The sequence below is a fragment of the Heterocephalus glaber genome, unplaced genomic scaffold (genome assembly GCF_053883595.1).
Source record: "Heterocephalus glaber isolate CG9 unplaced genomic scaffold, H.glaber_assembly_v1.0 deba00001472, whole genome shotgun sequence".
Taxonomy (NCBI): Eukaryota; Metazoa; Chordata; class Mammalia; order Rodentia; family Bathyergidae; genus Heterocephalus; species Heterocephalus glaber.
In genome coordinates, this window is record NW_028258315.1 from 8014369 (window position 1) to 8037957 (window position 23589).

The 23589-nt window shown below is 39.0% G+C and overlaps 1 protein-coding gene across 1 annotated transcript; it reads right to left on the reverse strand.

Annotated features, from left to right (window-relative positions):
• Positions 1-1304: 1304 nt before the first annotated feature.
• Eef1e1 (eukaryotic translation elongation factor 1 epsilon 1) lies at positions 1305-20044 on the reverse strand. Its single transcript, XM_004847717.3, has 4 exons — positions 19862-20044; positions 16763-16963; positions 10905-11000; positions 1305-2055 (listed from the first exon to the last, which is right to left on the reverse strand). Exons 1-4 carry the CDS (start codon positions 19946-19948, stop codon positions 1915-1917), a joined length of 525 nt encoding a protein of 174 aa, XP_004847774.1. The 5' UTR covers positions 19949-20044; the 3' UTR covers positions 1305-1914.
• Positions 20045-23589: the final 3545 nt, after the last annotated feature.

Consider the following 23589-nt stretch of genomic DNA (forward strand, 5'->3'; position numbering starts at 1 on the left):
AGAACATCAACTAACCCAGTGATGGCGAACCCTTTAGAGCTTTCAATGATAACAGCCCATCAGTTTGCCACCATTGACCTAACCCTTGGCTACAGGAGCCAGGCTCTCATCTCCTGCCATCCCCACATCCGGTAAGATCTGAGCAGTGGGGAGTCTTGGCACACAGTGCTGGGTAGTAACTGTGGAATCTACATTGTGCACTTTGATAAGGAACTGAGTAGCAGATGCACAGATTCTGAGGGTTTAAAATTCACAAAGTTGAAGGGGGAAGAGGGCATTAGCACAAAGGCGATCTCCCTCTTCCCTCAGAAGAGTACAGTGGCTGGGGTGTGAAGGCTGGGTATCAGCCCTACCTGTCCTGCTTCACTCCTCCTGCTGTGCAGGGGGAGAGGGGTTAGGGGAGGGGAAACTGTAGCAGACACCACAGTGCTTGCTGACAGCAGACCCTGCTGATATGGAAGCCGCACTTGCCCCTATCATGCACGTTATAACTCGCAGGATGAACGTAAGCCCCCCAGTTTCTGAACAGGAAAACACAAGTCCACAGTGGCTAATTTAAGGGCCATTTTACAAAATTAAAAATGTTCCCAAGGGCAATGAATCATGAAATTCAATCCTGCAAAAACTGTCTTGGCTATTATAAGATACACACTTGGCCTATTAAATCTCTTGACTCAGTAACATGGAGGGTAAAAATAGGGTGGGGGAGACTTTATAATCCTCACTTTCTTATAAACAAGCAAAAATAAATTGCCCGGAGAAGAGAATGGAAACTAATCTTTGCTGATAGCTATGGGATATACTTTAGGCTTTTCCACATATATTGCCTCTTAATCCTGTTCATTTATAAAGGTTGTTGATTTTTACAGATCAACAAAAAAAGGCTGCTTCACTTAAAATCAATAATGGCTGTTAAGTGACGAAAACAGAACTCAACCAAAGTGCTGTATAATTCCTAAGTATCAGCTCTTTCTACGGGAACTCTGCATACTGCTTAGGCTCAGCACCAGCACCGAAACATTAGACAGCACTAACCAGTACCGGGTCCAAAGACTCTGCTTTTCCTGTTTGGAAAGAGAAGCTCTGTGGCTTTTAGTAACTAACTATTCATTCAACCACTAAAAGCTACAAAATATGTAGATCTGTTAATAAAGTATCTTTGTTTTTCACAATCTGCTTTAGCACCTCTGCCAAGACGGCTTTCAGTTTATAATAGGTTCAAAATTAGTGGGACAGTGGGAATTCCCATCTCCTTTAGCCACTGCATATTCCAATACACTCAACAACAAAAAAGAATCATTAACTCAAGAGGAATGTACTTTATTGCCCTCCCCTCCATAGGAAGTCAGCAGTTAGTTTCATCCCGATGGATACGGAATACAGGAAAGAAACAAACAAAAAAGTTTTGTCTTTTTTTTTTAAATAAACCACACTTACTAGCTCACATAAACATCTGAAAACAAATACAGCTGTCTTCCTTTCTGTATCACTGGCATAATTTATCAGTTTTTAATAAACTACTGTAAATATCTGTGAGAGGAAAATAAATTTTAAAATATGAAAAAAGTTAAATAGCCAAATGAGTCAACCATTCACAGGATGACCTAAATTTATTTTAGGATTAAGCCACTGATTTGCAACCTTTATTAAAATAAATTCACCTGTAAAAACAAGGTAGTTTATAGCCTGATCAACTTTTTTTGATAGCAGTCAAGGTTTTACACAAAAAAGTGCAAGACTTCAACTAATGAGCAAATAAGACATTCAGACATTAGTTTACACTTTTAAAAATTCTATCAGCTCCAACAAATACACAATGACTGCATATCAATTTATGTTAGTCCTGTGTAAAGAATACACTTTCCATTTAAATAGTTTTAATCACGCTTCTGTACTGCAGGGCATCGGTAACTTCTAGTGGGAGTTGGAATACAGTCTGTTCTTGATGAAGACAACACTAGACAGATGTTGCCTGATGCCTGGATAGTGCTGAATGTGACAAAACCAGCGAGACACATTGAGATATTTCTCCTTTTCTTGGACTGTCAGATCAACCTAAGTAGAGATTAAAAACACACACACACATAATATAAACATTCCATAAGCACAACTACATTTGATAGAAATTGAAAAAAAAACCCCAACAGTTCTCAAAAGCCAATATATTTGAATAAAAATTTCAGACACTTGGGAGCACTATGTAGTTGTTTAATGCACTTATGTTCAGTTTTAAACTAGATGTGTTTTCCAGGGAATTACCAAGTTTTCCACAAATGCAAAATTTACATTAATCCAGGATTTGCAGATGCAAAGTTTTTCATTTTATTAGAAAAGATGGGCTGGGGATTTAGCTCAGTGGTTCAGCCACCTGCCCCAGAAGCTCAAGGACCTGAGTTCGATCCCCCGTACCAAAAAAAAAAAAAAGCTTGTCAAAAGAAAAGAAGATGGGAGAAGGGAAGAGAGTAGCTTCCAAAAGACTAGGGTATGGTTCTCTTTCTGTTTTGTTTTGTTTTTTTTTTAGCAAAAAGGGAAAGATTTACTGGCATCTGACATACTAAACAAGGGAGCACCTAAGGGGGAAAAATATGTATGTACACACACACACACACACACTCACACACACACACACAGCTCTAAACGGCTGGGCTATATGCTGATGACTGCCATCTTTCTACTGAACTCTGAGGGAAAACCTCAAGAAGACAGTGACCCATTAAGTTTCAAGTGATTATTACTCAGTACAGGAAGGTCTCTTTCTCAGTGACAGACTCAGATGAAGAAGGCTGAGTAAATACCCAGGAACACCTTCTAAATTCTGTTTCCAATAAAGCTGCACTCTTAGTAGACACAGCAATTCACATCATTCGTTATCAAGGTGCAAGAATGCCCAGAGATCTGGTTACAGAGAGAGAAAATCAAGATCGTCGGTGCCTACCATTCTACTGGGCTCAAATTCCAAAGTAGGTGACTCTAAGACTTTTCTCTAAGACAAATTTTTGAACTTTTAGGCATTACCAGCTAAAGAGAAAGCCAGCAGGGAGTGGTTCTTCCTGTTATTAATTCAACATTTAATAGACATTGCAAATTTCTATAATACAAAGGGAAAAAACCAAACCCCAAAACTTAGTCACCCCATGCACGGTTCAAGCCCATCAGTACTTGGCTTGTTTGGAGACACTTGGTGAGCTGGATGCCTTGTGGCTTTTAAGAATCTAACATATGCTTGGGCCGGGGATTTAGCTCAGTGGCTTCGCCACCTGCTGTGCAGGTACAAGACCCGAGTTCGATCCCTGGTACAAAAAAAAAAAAAAAAAGAATCTAACATATACTTGATATACTTGTGCCTGCAGGCAAGCATGCTGCTAAGTTACTGGACTAACAAAAGTGAAGGACAAGTTACTTTAGTCTGCAATATAATATTAACAATAAAAAGATAGACAGTGTTTTCTCAAAAAATGTCTATATTTTTTGCTGGCTCAGTTTATATTGTTAGTGACTTTTACATAAAAATATAAATTCCAGGTTTTAGTAACACACACAGAAGCCCTGCGTACAAGCTTAACAGTAAAATTTAAAAATATATTCATCTTGGCTGAGGGGGGGATAAAATTGTGTAGTTATCAGGAAGATGTTACTATCACTGTGTCACCTACAAATATAATAGTGAGTCTATGACATAGAGACAAACTGACATATTTGTCACAAAGACTGGTCAAGAAGGTCTTTTTTCTTTGGTACTGGAGATCGAACTCGGGTCCTTGTGCTTGTTAAGACAGGCAGCGGAACCACTGAGCTAGATCCCCGGCCCAAGAAGGTCTTTCTTAAATGTAAAAGCTAATTTACTAAGAGAATTCGTGGTTTCACATATTCCTAATTGTTAGGTTTAAAATAAGAGGAGCACCTGACTGTTGCATTTAAATAGGAGGCACTAAGGAATTGTTTATCGAAGTTATTAGTTCGTGTTTCAAAATATTCTGAAAAATACTTTGTAAAAGAGCTAATCTTTTGTTCTTTTTCTAATTCTTAACCACAGTAAATTTCACCAAGGATTTCAAAAGAAAATGAAGGATTTTTTAAATGCTGGAGATTGAACTGACGGCCTTGAGAATTCCAGGCAAGTGCTCTACCTACTGAGCTGTATATACCTCCAATCCCCCAAAATGTAAGATTTTTACAAAGCTTAGAGATAGTGTGTGGGGCTCATTGGCAGAGCGTGTGCCTGGCATGCTCAAGGCCCTGGGTTTAATCCCCAGCACTGTAAAATAAGTAAATAAATAAAAAGTGCAATTAGTAGACAACGAACCTGCAAATCTGGATCTAATGGGAAATAGAGATAAGTTTTCTTATGAAAGATGAATGATTTAGTCAATCCTTAGCACCAAAAAAACCCAAAAACCAAAAAACAAACTTTAGCAAACCTCTTTGCTGACAGTTGAAGCAATTAGATGTAACAATAATTTCTATTCTAACTTGATTTTGTATCAGCTGCTGAAATACATGATTCTAATCTGACTTCAGATAATTTTAGTCCTTTCAGAGCTGTCTCCATTTAGCCATTTTGTGGGACATTATTTTCAGAATAAAGTAAAATACACAGAAGACTAATTATTGTTTGATCTATGCTGAATCTGTACACTCAGATTTTGAACGAGGTAAAAAGGGAAATACATATTTAATATTTATATTTCAGAACAGCATTTGTTAACACAGGACTAGCATATGTTGCTACCGGGCCTATTACTTAAAACACTAATGACAATATACAACACAAAGCGAAATAGTCTCCAACTTAGAAAATTTCACATTTGGACCCTCTAATGTAAGGACTATAAATCAACAAAGTACAAAATATTTTTTTTATTTCAAAAGTTCCTAAAATTTCTAAAATATTCTAATTCACTCTAGCCATTTTTGTCTCTCTCAGTACTGTGGACCAAACTCAGAACCTTGAGCTTTTGAAGCAGGCGAGACGCCACTGAGCTAAATCCTGGGCTCACTCCAGCCATTTTTGTTTTGTTTTGTTACCGGAGATAGAACTCGGGTCCTTGCGCTTGTGGGGCAGGCAGCAGCACCACTGAGCTAAATCCCTGGCCCTACTCGACATTTTTAACTAGAAGATCCACCACGCAATGTTTCTAGTTGATCTACTTTCAGGAATGTAAACTTCATCAACATCCCTTAGAAAAATTTGCCAGAAATACACTGAGCTTTTCTGAAAGGATCAGGTTACCACTTTAACCTCCTTTTATGGCCTAACCTTCTGAATTTAGCCCTTTGAGTCAGAAAATTATGACCGACCTCAATTTGTTACCTCAAGCACTTCTTTTTGTAGACATTTTACATATGAAGTTACTGTAAACAAAAAAAACACCACAGATAGTCCCCACATCAAATCTACCATTTTAAAAAGTATTTTTAATGGAGTCCCTTGGACTATTTAATATTGGTTTTCCATCATCCCTTTCTCGTTGGCTAATACATTTTTTCCTTTCTTACAACAGGAAGAGCAATGTAATTGTTCTAGTTGCCACGTCCTGCTTGTTTCTGGCCTGTGTGCCAGTGTGCCTGTAGTGCTCCCTGGCTTTTCCCCTAAGCATTTCTTTTGGTCTATATTGGTACTCTGTAATTACTTTGAACCTTAAAGCCAAACAGATAATATTCTGAATCACTCATTTTCCATGAAGACATGTGAAAAACACCTTAAGCGACCCCTTTCAGCCCAGTGTGCACAGTGTACAGTGCTGGCTTGCTACCCTTCAACTGGCACCAGGCTGCTTTTGGGGACACTCTTTATGGTTTTCCAGCTATTCCTCTTACTTTTCCTTTCCTTCTAAAAGAACCACACACTCCTGTGGAGCTCCAAACTTGAGAACAAATGTATTTCATCTGATAACAATCATACAGTCAAGCAGCACAGAAAATTACAAAGGGTTTTAATAATCTCAAGTAACAGTCTGTTCACAGGGACTACTATCTACTAGTGAAATCACTCCAAGCAAGCAGTGAGTCACTGATATTACAACCAACAGCTACACTAACAGGCACTGTAACAAAGGAAGCACAACATAACATTTCTCAAAGGAATTAAATTAAGACAGACCAGATCTCAGAATAGCTCAGCCACAACTAGAACTGGGCTCACAATGAAATAAAACACAGTGGGATTACTGAGGGCTTGAAGGTTCCTTGTAATTCTGCTGATTACATTTCAAATATTTAATGTGAACTAAGTGAAAGAAGTTACAAATAAATATACTGCTAAACCAAACAAGGACCCTGATGAATGTGAGCAGATGGTCCATCTAGATGTGGTGTCTCCAAACTGAATGTAATACCTAGCAATCATTTTGTTCCTCACCTGTGTATATTTATTCCTAGCTTAACACGGATGTCATTTCATACCACAATGCAATCCTGTCACTGTACAGGTTTTAGTTTGTCAGGCCTGTTCCTTAAGGTCTTTACATCGGAGTACTTTGCCTCTACTTTGACCAGGGAGAAAGAGATGCTTTGACTCATGGTATGAGCACAGGAATGGTCAGCAGAGTTATCTGGGTATATTCCACTCAGTGTTGTTTTGAAAAAGATAACCATATATTTAATTATAATATCCTAATCACTATAAAGAGGATATACATTTCCCAAAATGGGAAATATAAATATATGGATAGTTAAATATTATTAAGGTAACTAATTTTAACATGCAAGATGGAAGGAAACTCTTCTAACCTGCCTGCCCACAAACTAAATGTCCCCCAGGGCACCTAGACTCATAATTAAACAACTCTACAGCTGGGGCTGGACTGTCCTGTGTTAAGGGATTATGACAGTCTTCACTCTGCTGGCAAAGAAATGCCACACAAACTCCCTCCTTTTAAGAGTATTTCCTATCACAGGACCTGCACAAGCCATTCAAGAGGAAAACATAAATGTACACTTGGTTTGCAAGAGTTGCACTTCATGATCATCTTTTTTAATTAGATAGGAGAAACGCTGTCATTCATAATGACAGCCTGATGCTATAGGAAGACAGACCTTGGGAGTCCTGAGAGACATTCACTGCCTGCTGGTGGTCGCTGTGCATTTCTCCTGATACTGTTTTAAAAAGTTAAGTAATACCCCATGTGCCACAGATAAATACATTTTAAAAAAGCCAACAAGATTGTTGTTGTTTCAGATCCAAACTGTTGGCGAACCCCTCTGTAAGGCAGCCATGATCACAGCAACATAATCTTGCAGGTCAATTATGGACTCCCCCAAGCCGAAACCTGTTGGTCTGCCACCAGGAGAGAAACACTTAAGACACCTTAGCAGCTAATCCTCTTTACCTTGGAGGCTTTTTTTGTTTTGAAATGAGGTAAGCTGTGCCACGTCACCATTCTAAAGTGAAAAAGCTACTAAAATATACTGAACCTAGAATGGAATAAAAAGAGGCTGATGTGATCACTGATTTTCAGCTGCAATTAAACTCTCTTTACATTTATATAAAATTACTTTGATTTAATTGCATTGATGAACATTACTAAAATGGCATTTTCACCGGGGATTTAGCTCAGTGGTTTCGCTGCCTGCTGTGCAGGCGCAAGGACGGGAGTTCGATCCCTGGTAACAACAACAAAAAAACCCAATAAAATGGCATTTTCACTATAGATGTAAAACCATGAGCAGGTACAGAATGTTGTTATGTATTTCTACTCTCGATAGCATGTAGCTGGCCAAGTCATTGTGCTAAGCACTGGGGGCAGGGGTGGGGGCAAAGAGAAATTTGATATGATCCGCCCTGGTCTCCTACTTTTGTTTAATACAAGGCCTATTCCTTCTTGATCCCAGCATAGTGATCAATAGGCCTCTTTTGATAGTCAAGAGTACTGTTTTAGATGAGAATTCATATGACCATTCTATTTATAAGCAGCACTTATAGTTACACTTGGAAGATTTTTAAACTAATGAGAATTCCCTTGGGTAGCCAAGGCTGTTCAAATGTTGCAGATATTTTTCATGATTCTTCATTCTACTTTACTTCCCTCATTAAATGATCAAATTACACTCTAATCAGAAATTAGCACTATATTTCATTTTCTCTAATTCATTGTTTTCATGTAATAAGTCATTTCCTCAATGAAATTAACAGTTCTTTGAAAATATTATTTTATACTTCTTTTATGTCCTTGTCAAGTCTAGCATAATGGGCAAATATAGCAGGCTCTCAATAAATAACTTGAAACTTACAATATGAACAGTTTTATACTAAGTCAAATTAGGCCATTATGATATAATGATATAGATCTTAACACAATCACTTAGGGATGTTTGAGGAATAATTCTTAATTAAAGTCAAGTAACTCCAAATTAAGAGATTATAGTGAGTGGCAGGACTAAGAACACAGTGGTGGTACTTGTGGGATATGGGTTACAGAATGCCCTGTGGATACCAAAATCCAGATGCTTAAGTCTCTTACATAAAATGGAATAGTATTTTCACACAACCTACACACTTCTTCCTGTGTACTTTATCTCTGGATTACTTATAACGCCTAATAATACATGATAGATACCATGTAAAATACTTGTTATACTATACTGTTCAAAGAATAATAGAAGAAAATAATATCCATATGTTCAGTACAGACGCAATCTTCTTTATCAGTTTTTAGCATTTTCAATGTGGATTTGGTTGACCCTGCAGATGTGGGAGCTGCAGATGCGGAGGGCTGAATGTAACTGAATCATGCATTATGATGGTTTCTAACAGCTCACAAAGGCTCCCTCACATACTAAGTCACTTGAGTCAGAATATCTGGTTTGTCTTGGTCCTTTCAAAAGCTGAGCTCTGTGCCTTTGTATAAATTACTTGCCTTTTTGCTTTATTTTTTCATTAAAAAAAATCACTCAACATTTCTAAGCATTTGTTTCTTTCTCTATAAAAGGAAAATAATAACACTAATCCTATCTCCTTCAGTTATGAGATACAATGAAATAAATGTAAAACTCCTTGAAAAGTATATAGAAGTAAATTTATTGTATGTTTCTGGAGGGCTAACTATAAATGTGCCAAGAGTGTCAGATGGTAGTGCTATGAATATGATCTTTGATTCAAGGGGCTTATCACAGATTTTCAAAGTGGGAAGATAGAAAAAGAAATGGGAAAGAGCTTGTCAGTGTGATTCAGGAAGCTGAGAGGCTTTTACCCAGGAATCAGTGCTGGTGCTGAGACACCTAAAGAAACGTAAGTGAACCCGGGAGGAAGTAAGGGCTAGGACCAGGCTGCAAAAGACAAGAGCAGTGCAAGGACAGAGTAGGAAGAGCCCAGTGGTCAGCAGACAGGGACTACGTTAAGGATAGAACACAATGGCAGAATCAAAGCTAGCACGAGAGGCAGGAGACAGAAGGGTCCTTCATGTGGTGACATTTCACTCTGCAGGGAAGAGGAACTACTGAGTCAGTCGGGGAGGAAAAATCCATGGTCACATGAAAGATTGCTTCAGTGGCACCACTGTCATCTCTGACATTCCCTAACATTAAAATCTTCTTTATCTGGCTCAGAGATGAGACTGGTGGCAGGGGCAATGTCGTCAGGGATCACGGAAAGAGTCACGTGTGAAAGGCATCCAGGAGGTGGAAATCAGGACCAGACCAACTGGGTGGATGAGATGCAGAACACAAAAAATCCATGGGTTTCATTCTTCCACAGGGGAGATACAAATGTTGGGGTGCTGAGGGGTTGAAGAAAGAAGCACAAACTCTGGAGCCAACCTGCTTCTGCCAAGTATTTGAGGGCCCTCAAAGAAGACAGCTGAGCTCCCCACACCTCATCTCATTGGTAACACAGGGTTGACGAGGGCTCACGAGAACAGTGCCTCCTTCCTAGGCCTGTTACAAGGATTAAGTAAGTGACCGTTTATACAGCATGAAGAAGAGTACCAAGAACACAGTGAGTGCATTCTACTTGTTTGAAAAGAAATTTTACACGAGGGACAATTTTTAAAAAGGAGGTAGTAGCTGAAGGAGAGTTAAGAGGACAGATAGATTAGTCTGGAAAAAACCAAGACAATCCCTTGTGGCCAGAAAAAGCAGACAAGTTGAATAAGGATGTGTAAGCAGGACGGCTGGCAGATGAGGGATTCTAACAGACAACCTCCATTCCTAGTCAAAGGGAGGAGGCTCTGAGGCAAGGACTGAAGACAAAAGGGAGGATGAGGGACAGGCCTGGAAAGTGATAAAGGTCTGGAAGTGTCCCAAGGACAAGGAAAGAGCCTACTTGTATGCCAACCCAGCTGTAATTAGACAGTACAACTTTCTCCTGGCAACCATTAATAGTTTTGTGATTTCTCAAACACAGCTCAGTTTGGATACAGAAATGAAGACATTTATTTGGACTTGCCAAATGCTGAGGATTTACGGGGAAAGAGTTGTGACTGCAGGCCAGAGCAAAGGAGCTATAGATGCTCTTGTAGCTGAAATCAGGCAGAAGGAAATCTAAGTTGGGTGGGAAGAGAAGTACTGCACACAGTTTTGGAAAAAGAAGAGACAAATTATACCAGGTAGGATTAGGAATTAAGACATTAAAAGAGGTAGGATATGAGGGTGCATGGAAGATGGGGCACTAGAATTAAGATCCAGAGGTGGAGTGGGATGAAGATGATCATGCCCATAGGGTGGGTGGAGAAATAATTTTGAAAGAAAAGCAGAAGAGAAGGTTGAAAATCAAGTAGGTCAAGAAACTGGAAGCAGCTATGTTACGTGGATACATGGAAGGAATTTTTGCACAAAGCATCTTATCTAAAAATGACTCCTTTCATTTTTATATAAGTTGAAAATGCAAATTTGATTTAAATTCAAGAAAAATAAAAAAAATCATTCTGAACATGACAGGAAAAAAAAGCAAAAACTATTTGAATACTCACTATAAAGCGATGAAGTCCATAGTATAACAGAATATCTGCTAAGGTAAAGTTATATCCCGTAAGGTAGACTTTATCTTCAAGATATGAATTAAGATCCTAGAAAAAAATAAAATATTAATTTAAAAAGCACAAAGCACAATACCATATAACTAAAAACATTTAGAAGACAAGAAAGAAAATACAACACTAACATTTAACTTAATAAAGTTAATCTTTGAGATTAATAGAAAAAGTTTCACTTAAAATCACAACTTGCATGCCAATCATGTCATTAAAAAAAAAAAAAAAAAAAACCCAGAACAGGCTGGGTACAGTGGCTATGCCTGTAATCCTAGCAGGTTTAGGCAGGTTGAGGCAGGAGGATCATAAGTTCAAGCCCAGCCCAGGGAACTTAGCAAGCTTCTATCTCAAAATAAAAGGGCGAAGGATGCAGCTCAGAGCAAAGGCCTTTCATTCAATCCCTAGTACCACAGAAACAAAACAAAATCAGAGTAAATATTATTACTTACATTTTAAAGCAATAAAGAAACATTAGAAAATGATATTCAAAATGCCATCCACAATCATTTCAAAGAGTTCAGTTTATAACATTGCATACATCATGTTCATGTTAGATTTTTTTCCGTTAAAATATAGAAGACTTGTTAACTATTTCTATTCAAAGAATTCTAAGCTATTGGTTTTTGCAATTTTTGTATGTACTTTGAAGAACTTAATTGGGTACAAAACACGTGACATTAAATCTACCACCTTAATCATTTTTTAAGTATATAGTTTAGTAAGAATTAAGGATATTTGGGCTGGGGATTTAGCTCAGTGGTTCCTGTGCCTACCTTGGAAGTGCAAGGTCTCGAGTTTGATCCCCGGTACCAAAAAAAAGAGTTAAGGATATTCACCTTGTTGTACAAACAATCTTCAGAACATTTTTATCTTGCAAAGCTAAAACTCTATGGCCATTAAGCAACAATTCTCCATTTCTCCTTCACTTAGGGACTGGCAATCACTATTCTACTGTTTCTATGAATTTGATTACTCTAGATACCTAAGTGGAATCATAGAGTATTTGTACTTGTGATTGGCTTGCTTCACTTAGTACACGCCAGAGTTCATCTGTGTTGTAACATGTCATAGTTTCCTCCCTTTTAAAATCTAAATTATGTCACACTATATGTATACACTATATTTTGTTTATCCATTAATTTGTCAGTAGACACATGGGCTGTCCCCAGACCCTGGCTGTTGTGAATAATGTCTAAGTATCTCTTCCAGGACATGCTTTGAGTTCTTCTGGGTGTACACCAACAAGTGGAGTTGTTGGGTCACATGGTGACTCTATCAATGTCTTGGGGAAGTGCACCCTTATTTTCACAGCAGTTGTATCAGTTTATATTGCTGCCAATGGTGCACTATGATTAACAAAGGGTTGTTATTATTTGGTTTTGGGCGGTAGCCATCCCAATGAATTTGAGGTGATATCTCATGGAGAGTTTGACTTGCATTTCCCTAATGATTAGTAATTTCAGGAAGCATTTTTCATAAGCTTGTCAGCAATTTGTATACCTTCTTTGAAAAAATATTTACTCAAGTCTTTTGCTCATTTAAAAATCAGATCATTAGTTTTTTGTTGAGTTGTAGAATTTTAAAATCTGAATATTCACACCTTATCAGATATGACTTGCAAATATTTTGTTTCATTTCATGAGTAGCTTTTTTAGTCTGCTTATTTCATTGACTGATTGACCGTGGTGCTAAAGATTGGCCCTAGAGCTTGCAGATGCTAGGCAAGCAATCAACACTGAGCTATACCCTAGTGCAGCTGTGTCATTTGACGTATGGAAATTTTAAATTTTTACATAGCATAATACATCTATTTTTATTTTTGTCATCTGTGCTTTTAACATCAAATGAAGAAATCACTGCTAACTCAAATGACACAAAGATTTCTAACAATTTTATAGTTTTTGATCTTATATCTAGGTTTTTGATCCCTTGAGTTAATTTTTATATATAGTGTCAGGTAAAGGACCAACTTCATTCATTTGCATGTGGATATCCAATTTTCACAATTCCTCCAAGGCTCCAGTTTTTTTTTTTCCTTTTGGTACCGGGGATCGAACTCGGGTCCTTGTGCTTACGCAGCAGGCGGCAAAACCATTGAGCTAATTCCCCGGCCCCCAAGGCTCCAGTTTTAAATATCATCTAAAGGCATAGAAAGTTTTTGTTATTAGATGTCTACACAATGGCCACCAATTTTTAAATTATTTTAATATATATGAAAAAATTTGTTTTAAATTACCAAAATATTCCAAAAAACAAATAAAACCCCCCAAAACAAAATCACCAACCCACTCCAAACAGCCAACTAGCTCTCTACATAGCTAATAGGCTCATTTGAAAGAAAAAAGAAGCATGTGTTAAAAAATAAAATTCTGAAAATGTCTTATCTTAAACTAGAAGTATTATCTGGCAGACCAGTATAAATAGTTTCCTTAGAGGGAAAAATATATACTGTATTGTATGAATATATTTGGCATCTCTCAAAATTAATAATTTTTATTAAATTACATTCAATTTAAAAGAGACAACAGAGTCTTATACCCTTAAAGGCAGGTTTTATAAATAACTTACATGAACTATTATTAGGTATTCTCAGAGGCTGCTCAAAAGACTATTCTGGAAGTCCAAGATCAAGGTTCTGGAAGATGCAATGCCTGTGGGTTCATTTCCTGTTTCCTGCTTCCTGGTTCACAAGGGCTGTCTTTTCACAGGGCAGGAGGAGTGAGGGGTACGAGGCCTCTGATAGAAGGGTCCTAGTCCTGTTCATGAGTGCTCCACCCTCTGGACCTGATCCCCTACCAAAACCATGACTTTGAGAGTTAGGATTTCAATATACAAATTTAGGGGGAACCTAAACATTTATACCCCAAGACATCCCAAAGAGCCTGGTACATAGTGGATCAGTAATCAGTATTTGCTAAACTAAATTTAATCTTTTTGAGTTTATACACATTTGCATTTAAAGACAGTAATTTTCAAAATGGTTCATGAATATGGACTTCTGGGGATGGTACAGATGAGGACACCAAGGAGTGTGGACACGAATAAGGAGATAGCTATGAAAGAAAAAAATAGTAGAGGTAGAATACGCTCGCACATGGGTATGCGAGGGCTACCTCCACGGTAATCTGTTGAATAGAAATGGTTTCCTCCAAATAACTTCAAAGAATCAATAATAAGAAGTAAGTATGTCTTCATTTAAATTTAAGAATGTAGGGCTGGGGGATTTAGCTCAGTGGTTCCATCGCCTGCCTTGCAAGCGCAAGGTCCAGAGTTCAATCCTGGATACCAAAAAAAAAAAAAAAAAAAGAGAATGTAAAGCTCTGAAACACTTTCATACAGCATATTTCTTCTAAAAATAAAAACCATATCCATGTTTCATTTACAAAACCTCTTAACAATGTAGTTTTTGTTTTTTTTTGTTTTTTTGCAGTACTGGGGATTGAACTCAGGACCTTGTGCTTGCAAGGCAGGAGCAACACCACTGAGCTAAATCCCAGCCCTAACGATGTAGTTTTTGTAAACGATGATTACTATTTTTCTGATTAGTGATTTACAAAATATTCTCCTTCTGCAAAAGATGGGACAGAACTTATTTTGATGTTCCTTTCCTTCTTTGAGACAGAGCCCAGGCTGCTCTCAAATTTGGCCGTCTTCCCACTTTAGCTTCCCAAGTAGCTGGAATTACAGGCCTGTGCACTACACCTGGCTCCTTTGTTTTTTAAACAAATCTTTCTGAAGCTATTGCCAAATCCGTTGAAACATTTCTTCCTATCTTCCCAATTCTTAGTAAATATTTAGTAAAACAGAAAAATTGAAAAAGCAGTACAATAAATAATTATATACCTTCCACCTACACTCAATAAATGTTAGTTTTGTAATGCCTTTTTTGAAATTACACACTGCCTTACTTATGAGGAACCCAATCTTAGAATTGTGGCTTTTACAGCAGGGTAGAATTTTGGCAAATGAGAATTAAGCTCCTTCTTAAATACCCTAAGAGCAAGAGATTTAAAAATAAATAATGAAAAGATATATGGCCCAACATAAACATGAACAAAGGATACATACAAGTAAATTTTAAAATAATAAAAATGGCTTATAAACATTATAAAAAAATGCCGTACCAATAATACTTTTATGAGAAAGAAGTAAAAACAAAGAAATGGTATCTTAGTTTGCTCGCATTGGTGCTGAAATTGACGCCAGTGAAAGAGAAAGTGGTACTACCTGAGTTAGTACTGGGGAGGAGGCCATCTCCTACACTGATACACAGTAATAATACACTTTTCTGAAGGACAAAGGAAGGGGATGGCTTTGGGCCTACCAATTTCCCTTGTGGGAATTTAGCCTCAGGAAACAAATGGGAATGTTACATAATAGATGACTGTGCCCAGAAGATGCCCATCTTTTAAATACATGCACGTATGTATAAAAAGAAAACACAAATGGAAACAATACAAAGGGGGCTTAATAATTTGATGACTAAACTGGTGCGAGAATAGATGTTTAAAATGTTTTTTATTTGCTTATTTGTATTTCTTAACTTTCAGTAATTAATACCGACTGCCTTTAAAATACACAATGCTGTCTTGAAATAGCACCATAGCAAAAAAAACCAACCCTTTCCTCTTCTGTGCTCATACAGCCAAAAATCACTGGCAGTCCATTCTCGGCATGTCGCCCCCACTAGTCTGAACTCTGTAGAGACAGAAATTGGGTCTAAGGCCTCGTCAGCTCTTGGGACTGTACCTGGCACAGCACACACGGGCTTATGTCACTGGTACAAATGAGCCAACAGGGCAGGTCAAGGAAGACACCCCAAAACTCATAGTGCCACACAAATTATGGAGGATGGCAGGATCCCCAGAAGTGATCAATTTTGATACTGAGAATAAATGGTTGATCATGAGAGACCTCTTAAGAAATGGTGCATGAAAATGCTTCCTGCCAGTTCTCTTGATAGCTTCTAGTATTAAGAACGTAGTTTAAATAATTTCCTTCCAAAATAAGGAAAAACATTCTTGCTCAATTTATATTATTGTTTATATTATATTATTAGGTAATAATGGAAACAAAATAAATTTATATTATTTATGTTATTATATAACAATGGAAACAAAATCAGGAAATATTATGTGGTCAAATAGATGGTCTCTAGGATTCCTTCATATTTTATGCTTTTATAATTTTTTTCAAAGTCTGCTTTATTTATATAATGAACAAAACAATTTCAATTTGGGATGCTTTTTGTCCTTGATGTCTCTGGAGCCAACTATTTGGGTTATATTTTACATAAACAGGCTCTTTTACTCTAACTTGCTACTTTTGGAACAAAAATACAAATCTTAAGATCCTCAAGAGAAGAAAAGTCAGGATTTCTCAGATTAATCTGGTTTAAATTACAACCTTCAAAGACTGATTTTTCCTGCCTCTGAGAAAACATTTTCTCCTCTATCTAGAGAATCACAATTGCTAAGTGGGAAGAGACAGCCATGTATCACATTTAAAAGAACATGTAAAACTATAATTACGTCAAGTATTATGAAGGAGAAGCAGAGGGTGCTGCATGTGGCCGAGGGGACACAGTGCAGGAAGCATGGGAGGCAGAGGTGTCTGGGCTGAGATCTGAGGGGAAGGAAGACAGAAGGGTCCAGCCTGCCCCAGGCAGAGGTAATAAACGCCAGGTACAAACTGCCTTGAGGCAGAAGGGAAGAGGGAGAGAGGCCAAAAGTTGGAAGGCACAGGCAGAGTCCCACTTAGTGGTTCCCAACCCAGAGCAGAAAGAAAAGTCACGGTACCTTCAACAGAGCATGGCTATTTTCTTTATTGGAGTGTCTGTCTACTTGAGTGACTCGGTATTCTAACCACTGCTGGACCATTGCTTTTTCTTCTGCAGTGTTTCCCAACAAATGTTCCTTGTTGGCTTGCTTGACTAGATGAGTTGCTATTGTTGTCAATCCTGTTAGACTTGGGCCACTGTTTGTCTGAAGAACTGGAATCTTTAAAAGAAAAGAAAAAAACCTCTTCAGATAAATGTAAAAAACAAAGACCAATGTGCCTGTAACTTCTAAGTAATCACAAAATTGTTCAACTGTTTTTTTAATCCAACTATTCTAGGATTTTACTCTAAGATATTAAGTTACAGACAAGTAAAGCAAATAGTAGTTATGGGCTGGGGATTTAGCTCAGTGGTTTTGCTGCCTGCTGTGCAAGCGCAAGGACCCCAGTTCGATCTCCGGTATCAAAAAAAAAAAAAGAATAAAAAAGCAGTTAATAACACTGCAAAAAATGGTAATGTGAGAAAATGGAAATTCTAATAAATTTCAATCAAGATTACTTATGCCTTCAAATCATGCAGCAGCAGTACTAAAATCTAAACTCTTAGTGGCTTATGGCTTAGTACAATCCAGGTGTACTTCTTACTTATGCAAAGGTCTGGGGGGATTGTTGGAGTGGTAACCCAGCAATCACAGCTTCATCCTCCTTTTGGCAAGTGTTTCTATAATCATCACAGCAGGGGACTACCGCAGTCCTGTGCACCAGCAATCAAGTGTTTTCATCTGGTAGTGTTTGTCACTTCACATAACCCATTGGTTAGAAATAATCAGATGCTCCGGTGCTGGCAGCCATGCCACCACAGAAATGTAAGGAGTCATATCGCAGGAACGTGTAACCCTTTCATGTGCTGAGGAGAGAAACTGACACATGCTTAGAAAGCTCCAGCACACTGTCACTGATTTTTTTACTCTAAAGAAAATTATTGTAAAACTAAATTATCCCCAATCACACTATGTTAACTCAAAAAAATTTGTTACTTTCTCATTTAATCATTACAGCTTCTAAGATAGGAAAAGTCTCACTTTCATTTTAAATCTTCTAAAATAAAGTATTATCTTCATTTTACATCTTTTTGTAAGGCAAGTAATCTTATTTTCATTTTATTTTATTTATTTATTTAGGTACCAGGGATCGAACTTGGGTCCTTGTGCTTGTGCAGCAGGCGGTGAAACCACTGAGCTAAATCCTAGGCCCCTCTTATCTTCATTTTAAAGAACCAAGCCCACCATGTTTGTGATGGCAGAGTAAGAGTTTGAATAAAGTACTATTGGCCTGAAAGTCCACCCTCTTTTCTTTATACAGCCTAAAGGACATAAATATCAAGTGATTAGTTATAGTACACATACTATTTTCACATCAATTTTTGGGTCCCATGGTCTTCGAAGTAGTTACTTTTAATGGCTGCCTAAGTAATATTCAAATGTGATGTACTGTAATTTAATGGATTTTTGTCTTTGAGCTGGATTGCTAGACTGCTCTGAATTTTTATTAATGGCAATGTGACAGAGAATGCCTTATTGCTGGCTTACTGTTATCACTTGTCTACCCAGAAAAGGGCTAAATTTTATTCGTACACAATCCTTTTTCCCATACATACAAACAAACTTTAATAGTTGCCCATCACTAAAATATTCTAATTAAAAACCGAAGAAACCCCACACTCTGAACTCCAAAGCCCTCACAGTAGGGCCTCACACTGTAATTTTGGGTTTACCTTGAATCATACCACTCTTAATACTGATTTACTTATTGCCCCGAACTTTAATAATTTATTGATTTTACACATCTCTCAAAGCCTAATCCCTTAAACACCAGCTCCTTCATGAAGAACATAAACCCGTTATTTTTTTAATCTGGTTTTAACATCCTCTTCTACACTTCTCACTGATGCACTCTTCCATTAAGTACACAATTTCTTGTGTTTTAACGAATCGCATTGACTGTTTTCCATACTAGCCAATAAGCTCTCTGAAGGCAAGACTCAGGTCACCGCGATGTTTCCTATAAAACATACGGCAAACGAGGTAGAAGCGGCTGAGAAGGAACAGTATGGGGATTGAGGAAAAAGCAGCAGCAGACCACTTTGGAGCCATTGTCTACTCTACCAATCACCGGATCTTAGCCAAGTCGCTAAATCTTCCAGGCCTCAGGTTAACTTAGGTGTAAAAGCTACACTAGTGCTACTGTCGAGATATGATTTGTTTTTATGTTTTTGAGACAGGGTCTCACTACGCAGTGGTTCAGGCTGGGCTTAAACTCACTATGCAGCCCAGGCTGGCCTCGAACTTGGCAACGATTCTCCTGCCTCACCTCCTGAGTACTGGGATTATAGACGTGTGCCACCACGCATGGCTGAGAAATTTTTTTTAGCCAGTGTCAAACAAAGGAAAAGTTAAGGCAAAAACCTACATCATCTGGGAAAAAACTTCAAAGCAGCAAAAAATGTATAAATCCAAAGTAGTCTCTTCTACTCTAACCCATTCTCTCCACGGCAAGCAACGATCTTTACTGTCCTCCAATGCCCTGGGAAACCGGGGCCATACATACACCTCACCAGTCGGTCTCACACCTGGTAACTTTCCCTTTCTCAGCCTCCTCGAGTCCTTCAGGTTGCGCCAAGACCCCAATGGCGTTCTCTCAGCCATCCACGCTTCAAAGTAGCACTTTTTACTACTGTGCATTAAAACACAGCTGTGTTTGTCCACCCAGCCAAAAAGCAAGCATCCCGAGGTGGGGTGACCCCGCGTTAGCTCCCGGAAACCGGCTGCGAGAACTGAATGAAAGGAGCGACTGCGTCCCATGCAGTCGCCGAACGCAAGCGCGGGCTCTCCAGGCTTCTCTGAGGGCCGAGTGCCCTGCACAATGGCTTCGTTGGCCCTGCGTGGGATGCTGACAACCTTGCCGGCGGTGAAGTTCAGGCTAAGCCCGAGGGGCACCAGCAGCCGCCGCCGGACACGTGGGGGGCCGGGAAGCCGCCTCCTCCCGCCCGCCGGCCGCTTCTCCCGCGCTGGGCCGAAGTCTCTCCTTCTCTCCCTCCGCGCCGCCCCTGCTTTTCTTACCTGTCGCTCGCCCTGAGCGCTGTACTTATTTCCCTTACTCAGCCCTAGGGACTTCTCTAGCAGCTTCAGCTCCGCGGCCGCCGCCATCTTCCGGCCCCAGCGCCTGACAGGGGGCGGGACCCGCACTGCAAAGACCTCCGCCACAGGCAGAGGCGGAAGTCCCACCCCCTCCAACGTCACCAGCGATTGGCCGAGCGGAGAAATGCATGGAGGGTGCGCCTGCGCGCAGAAGGCGGGGCCAACGAAAGGGGCGGGACCCAGGAAGGGCTCCGCGACCAGTGGAGGAGAGTGGGTAGCGAATTTCCAGTTTTGACCTGTTGGGGACGTGCTGGCCTAACGAGCATCGAAGCGGGGCTTCGGTTGCTGCAGTCATCTGGCTCTGCCAGCTTCTAAAGGGCAGACTATTGGCCTGGCTGCCTGAGTTAACTCATTAACTCATTTGGCAGGCTGAGGCTTTAATGATAAGAGCCGACGTTTACCTTTGTTTGGCTCAGAAATCTCCGAATTTGAACAGATTGAATGGTAAAGAGTTCACAGTCCATCAGGAGTTTCTAACATAACAGTGTAACTCCTGAGGATTTAAACAGTGTTGTAATGGCGAACTGGAAAACCCAACCCTTAATTTAATCACATCTGCAGAGCCTTCTTCCTTATAAGATCACATCAATAGATGCCCAGGAGGTTTCTGATGGAAAGGACTGCGTTGATTGTTGGACTCCAGCCCATGCGTGTTACGCTTTGGCAGAAAATTTGTCTGTACTTTGCTCATTTCCAGAGACTTGGCCTGAGACTGATAATAAAGGCGGCAGATTAATTAATCTGGCAGAAGAAATTTCAAGGCAGCCTAATGTTGAGACAGCGGCACGGCTACTGCATAAATGAAAAAATCATGAATAAAATATTAGCAAACAGAATCCAATAATACATTTAAGCGAATAAAACATTATGACTAGATGGAATTTATTCCCAGAATGCAAAGGAGTCTGATGTTAGGAAATCTGTTGTGAAATTGAAGCAGCTATCACTGTACAGTTGAGCCTGTTGTCTCACAGAGTTGAAGAAGGAAATTAGAGAAAAAGGAGAAATTAGAAGAAAGTTTATTGAAAGTAAGAAGAAAAATAGCTCCCAATGGGGATCTACCAGGAGTCGAAAAGTGTAGCTCCGGTGTGCTTTGTCATGACTTTGTTAGGGATGAGCAGAGCCTGGGAACTTGTTTAGTATCCAGCGATCACCTAGCACACGTGCATCTGTGGATTTAGAATAATTAATTGAGGTTTAGGCTTTGTAATGTAGAGTTTTTAAAAAATCAACTACTCAGCTGGTTTCAATGGAAACTGAGTTCAAAGGAAAGTGGTTACTCTGAATTTTATGTTCCTCCAAGTCCAGCAGAAACAGGGAGGCATTGTTACCTAACTTCGTGTATGCTAAAAAGTTTTTTCCCTTAGAGTTAGGGTTCTTATATTAACTCTACCCTTTCCCCTATGTTTTTATATTTTTTAAGCTTAACTGGTTGTACGGCTTGAATTAGTTCTTAGCTATTTTCTTTGTAGTGTGGGACTGTGTGATTCAAAAGTTAATTACTCCCCTAGGTTCTGTTGTAAATTTGATGGTTGGAGTGTGTTTGCCTCGGGACAATGGACAATCAGTAATAGGGCGAGATTGCTCAGCCATCTGTTTGCCCTAAATCCAAATGTCCCAGGGCCCAGTATCTATAGGACAATCTGTAAACAGGGTGGTCCTAACTGTTAGTCAGGATGTCTGCTGACCATCAGCATGTGACAGTGAGCCACTAACCTTTGTTCTTTTTTTTCTGTGAATCCACATGTTAAACTCCCCCCCCTTAACCCCCTATAAAACAACCTCGGACTCTGAGCCAGGTGCCTCTCTAAGCTATTTTGCTTTGGGAGTGCCGTCTGGCCAGACTAATAAAGGTTTGTTTCCCAACTTGGCTGGTGTGTTCCTTCCCGGGTGGTCTTCGATGTAGCCAGCTCCTTGGAGCGTTTGGTAAGGCTCTTGGTCTTACGTTCTGAAGACACCGCTGGGATTCCTGGGTGTGCTCCACTTCAGTTCCTTGGAGCATTTGGTAAGGCCCTTGGCCTTGCATTCTGGAGGCACCGCTGGGATCCCTGGGTGTGCTTCACTATAGTCAGCTCCTCAGAGCATTTGGGTAAGGCCCTCGGTCTTACAGTAGCCAGCCAACTCTAGTTTAGGCTCTGTCCCTTACTTGCTGCCTACTTATAAGCCAACTAGCTAAACTGGCCTTTACTTTATGATCATATTAATGAAGCTAAGGAGAAAAATCTTATAATCATTTCTAAAGGCTCAGGAAAGTCATTTGACATCATTTAATACTCATTCATGTTTAGAACACTCAATAAAAAAGTAAAGGCACTAGCTAATTTTCTATTTAAGGAGAACTTTTTAGAGGTTTTCTTGTTAAACTAAGTTCCTTATTGTATGTATTACATTGTGCTAGAGATTTTAGTCAACGTATTCAGATCAGAGAAAGTAATTAGAAGCATGTGAATTGAAACAAGAGGACAAAGTAGCTCAATTTACAGATAACATAAATTTATATTTTGAAAATTCAAGATAATCAGTAGAAAAATTATAAACAAGAGTTTAGAAGAGTAGTGAAGTAGAATATCAATATTCAAAAATCAATAGAAGTTATAAAAAGACTCCACTTATATTAATATCAAATATGTAAAATCTATATGTAAATTTAATAAATATTAAGTTGTTATGCACATAATGGTATAAAAACACAAGGTTGCAAAAGTAAAATTAAAAAGTAGACATATGAATGCCGATCTACATATTAAGTAATTTACACATCAGCAAATTCTGGTAAAAACAAAACAGACAGTGTTGTTTTTTTAAATTCTTGAGCTGGATGAATCCCTTCTCGGCCTTTTGGCTAAGATCAAGTGTGAGCTGGATGCAGAAAAAAAAGATCACTTGAAAGAACAGATAAGCAAGAAAAGCCAGAAAAATTCTGCAGATGAAACAGAGAAATGGAGGGAAGGGCTGAAAGAGCCTTCCAGATATCAAAACATTATTATAAACCTTCTCTAATTAAAACTGAGTGGAATTGGCACTTGATTAGATGGGCTAATAAACAGAACAGAAAATTCAGACATGGACCCAGTTAGATTTGTTAGTGTGCAATCAAGGTCATATGCAATCATTCGTCCCCCCACTGCCTTTTTCTTTTTCTTCTGCGGTACAAGGGATAGAATGCAGGGCCTTGTGCATGCTGGGCAAGTACTGTACCACTGAGATACTTCTCCAGCCCTAAGATAGACTTTTATTTTTTGGTACTGGGAATCGAACTCGGGTCCTTGCACTTGTGAGGCAGGCGGCAGAACCACTGAGCTAAATCCCTGGCCCAAGATGGACTTTTTAATAAATGGGGTGCAGTAGCCTCTACCACATACAAAATAAAACAAAATTGTAAATGTATTAAAGATTCCCCTGTGAAAAATTAGAGCTTAAAAGTATCAGGTGAAAACATGAGTCAATTTCTGGAAGTAGAGAAAACTCCTAATCATTTCTCCAAATCCAAATGCAATGAGGGAGGTGATTGATACATTTGCCTACATAAAAATAAAGTTTTATTTCATTTTTTGGCAGTACTAGGGATTGAACCCAGGGCGTTTTCACTGACCTACTTGCCCAGCCCTTTAAATATTTTCTTTTTATTTTGAGACACGAATGTATTAAAT

Bases quoted from the DNA above. Each gene is read 5' to 3' on its own strand.
- Eef1e1 (XM_004847717.3), bottom strand. From the start codon at position 19,948: ATGGCGGCGGCCGCGGAGCTGAAGCTGCTAGAGAAGTCCCTAGGGCTG. The intron at 16,964-19,861 runs GTAAGAAAAGCA...TTTCTTTTAAAG, and splicing joins GCGCTCAGGGCGAGCGACAG to ATTCCAGTTCTTCAGACAAA. The intron at 11,001-16,762 runs GTACCGTGACTT...ATTTTTTTCTAG, and splicing joins ATAGCCATGCTCTGTTGAAG to GATCTTAATTCATATCTTGA.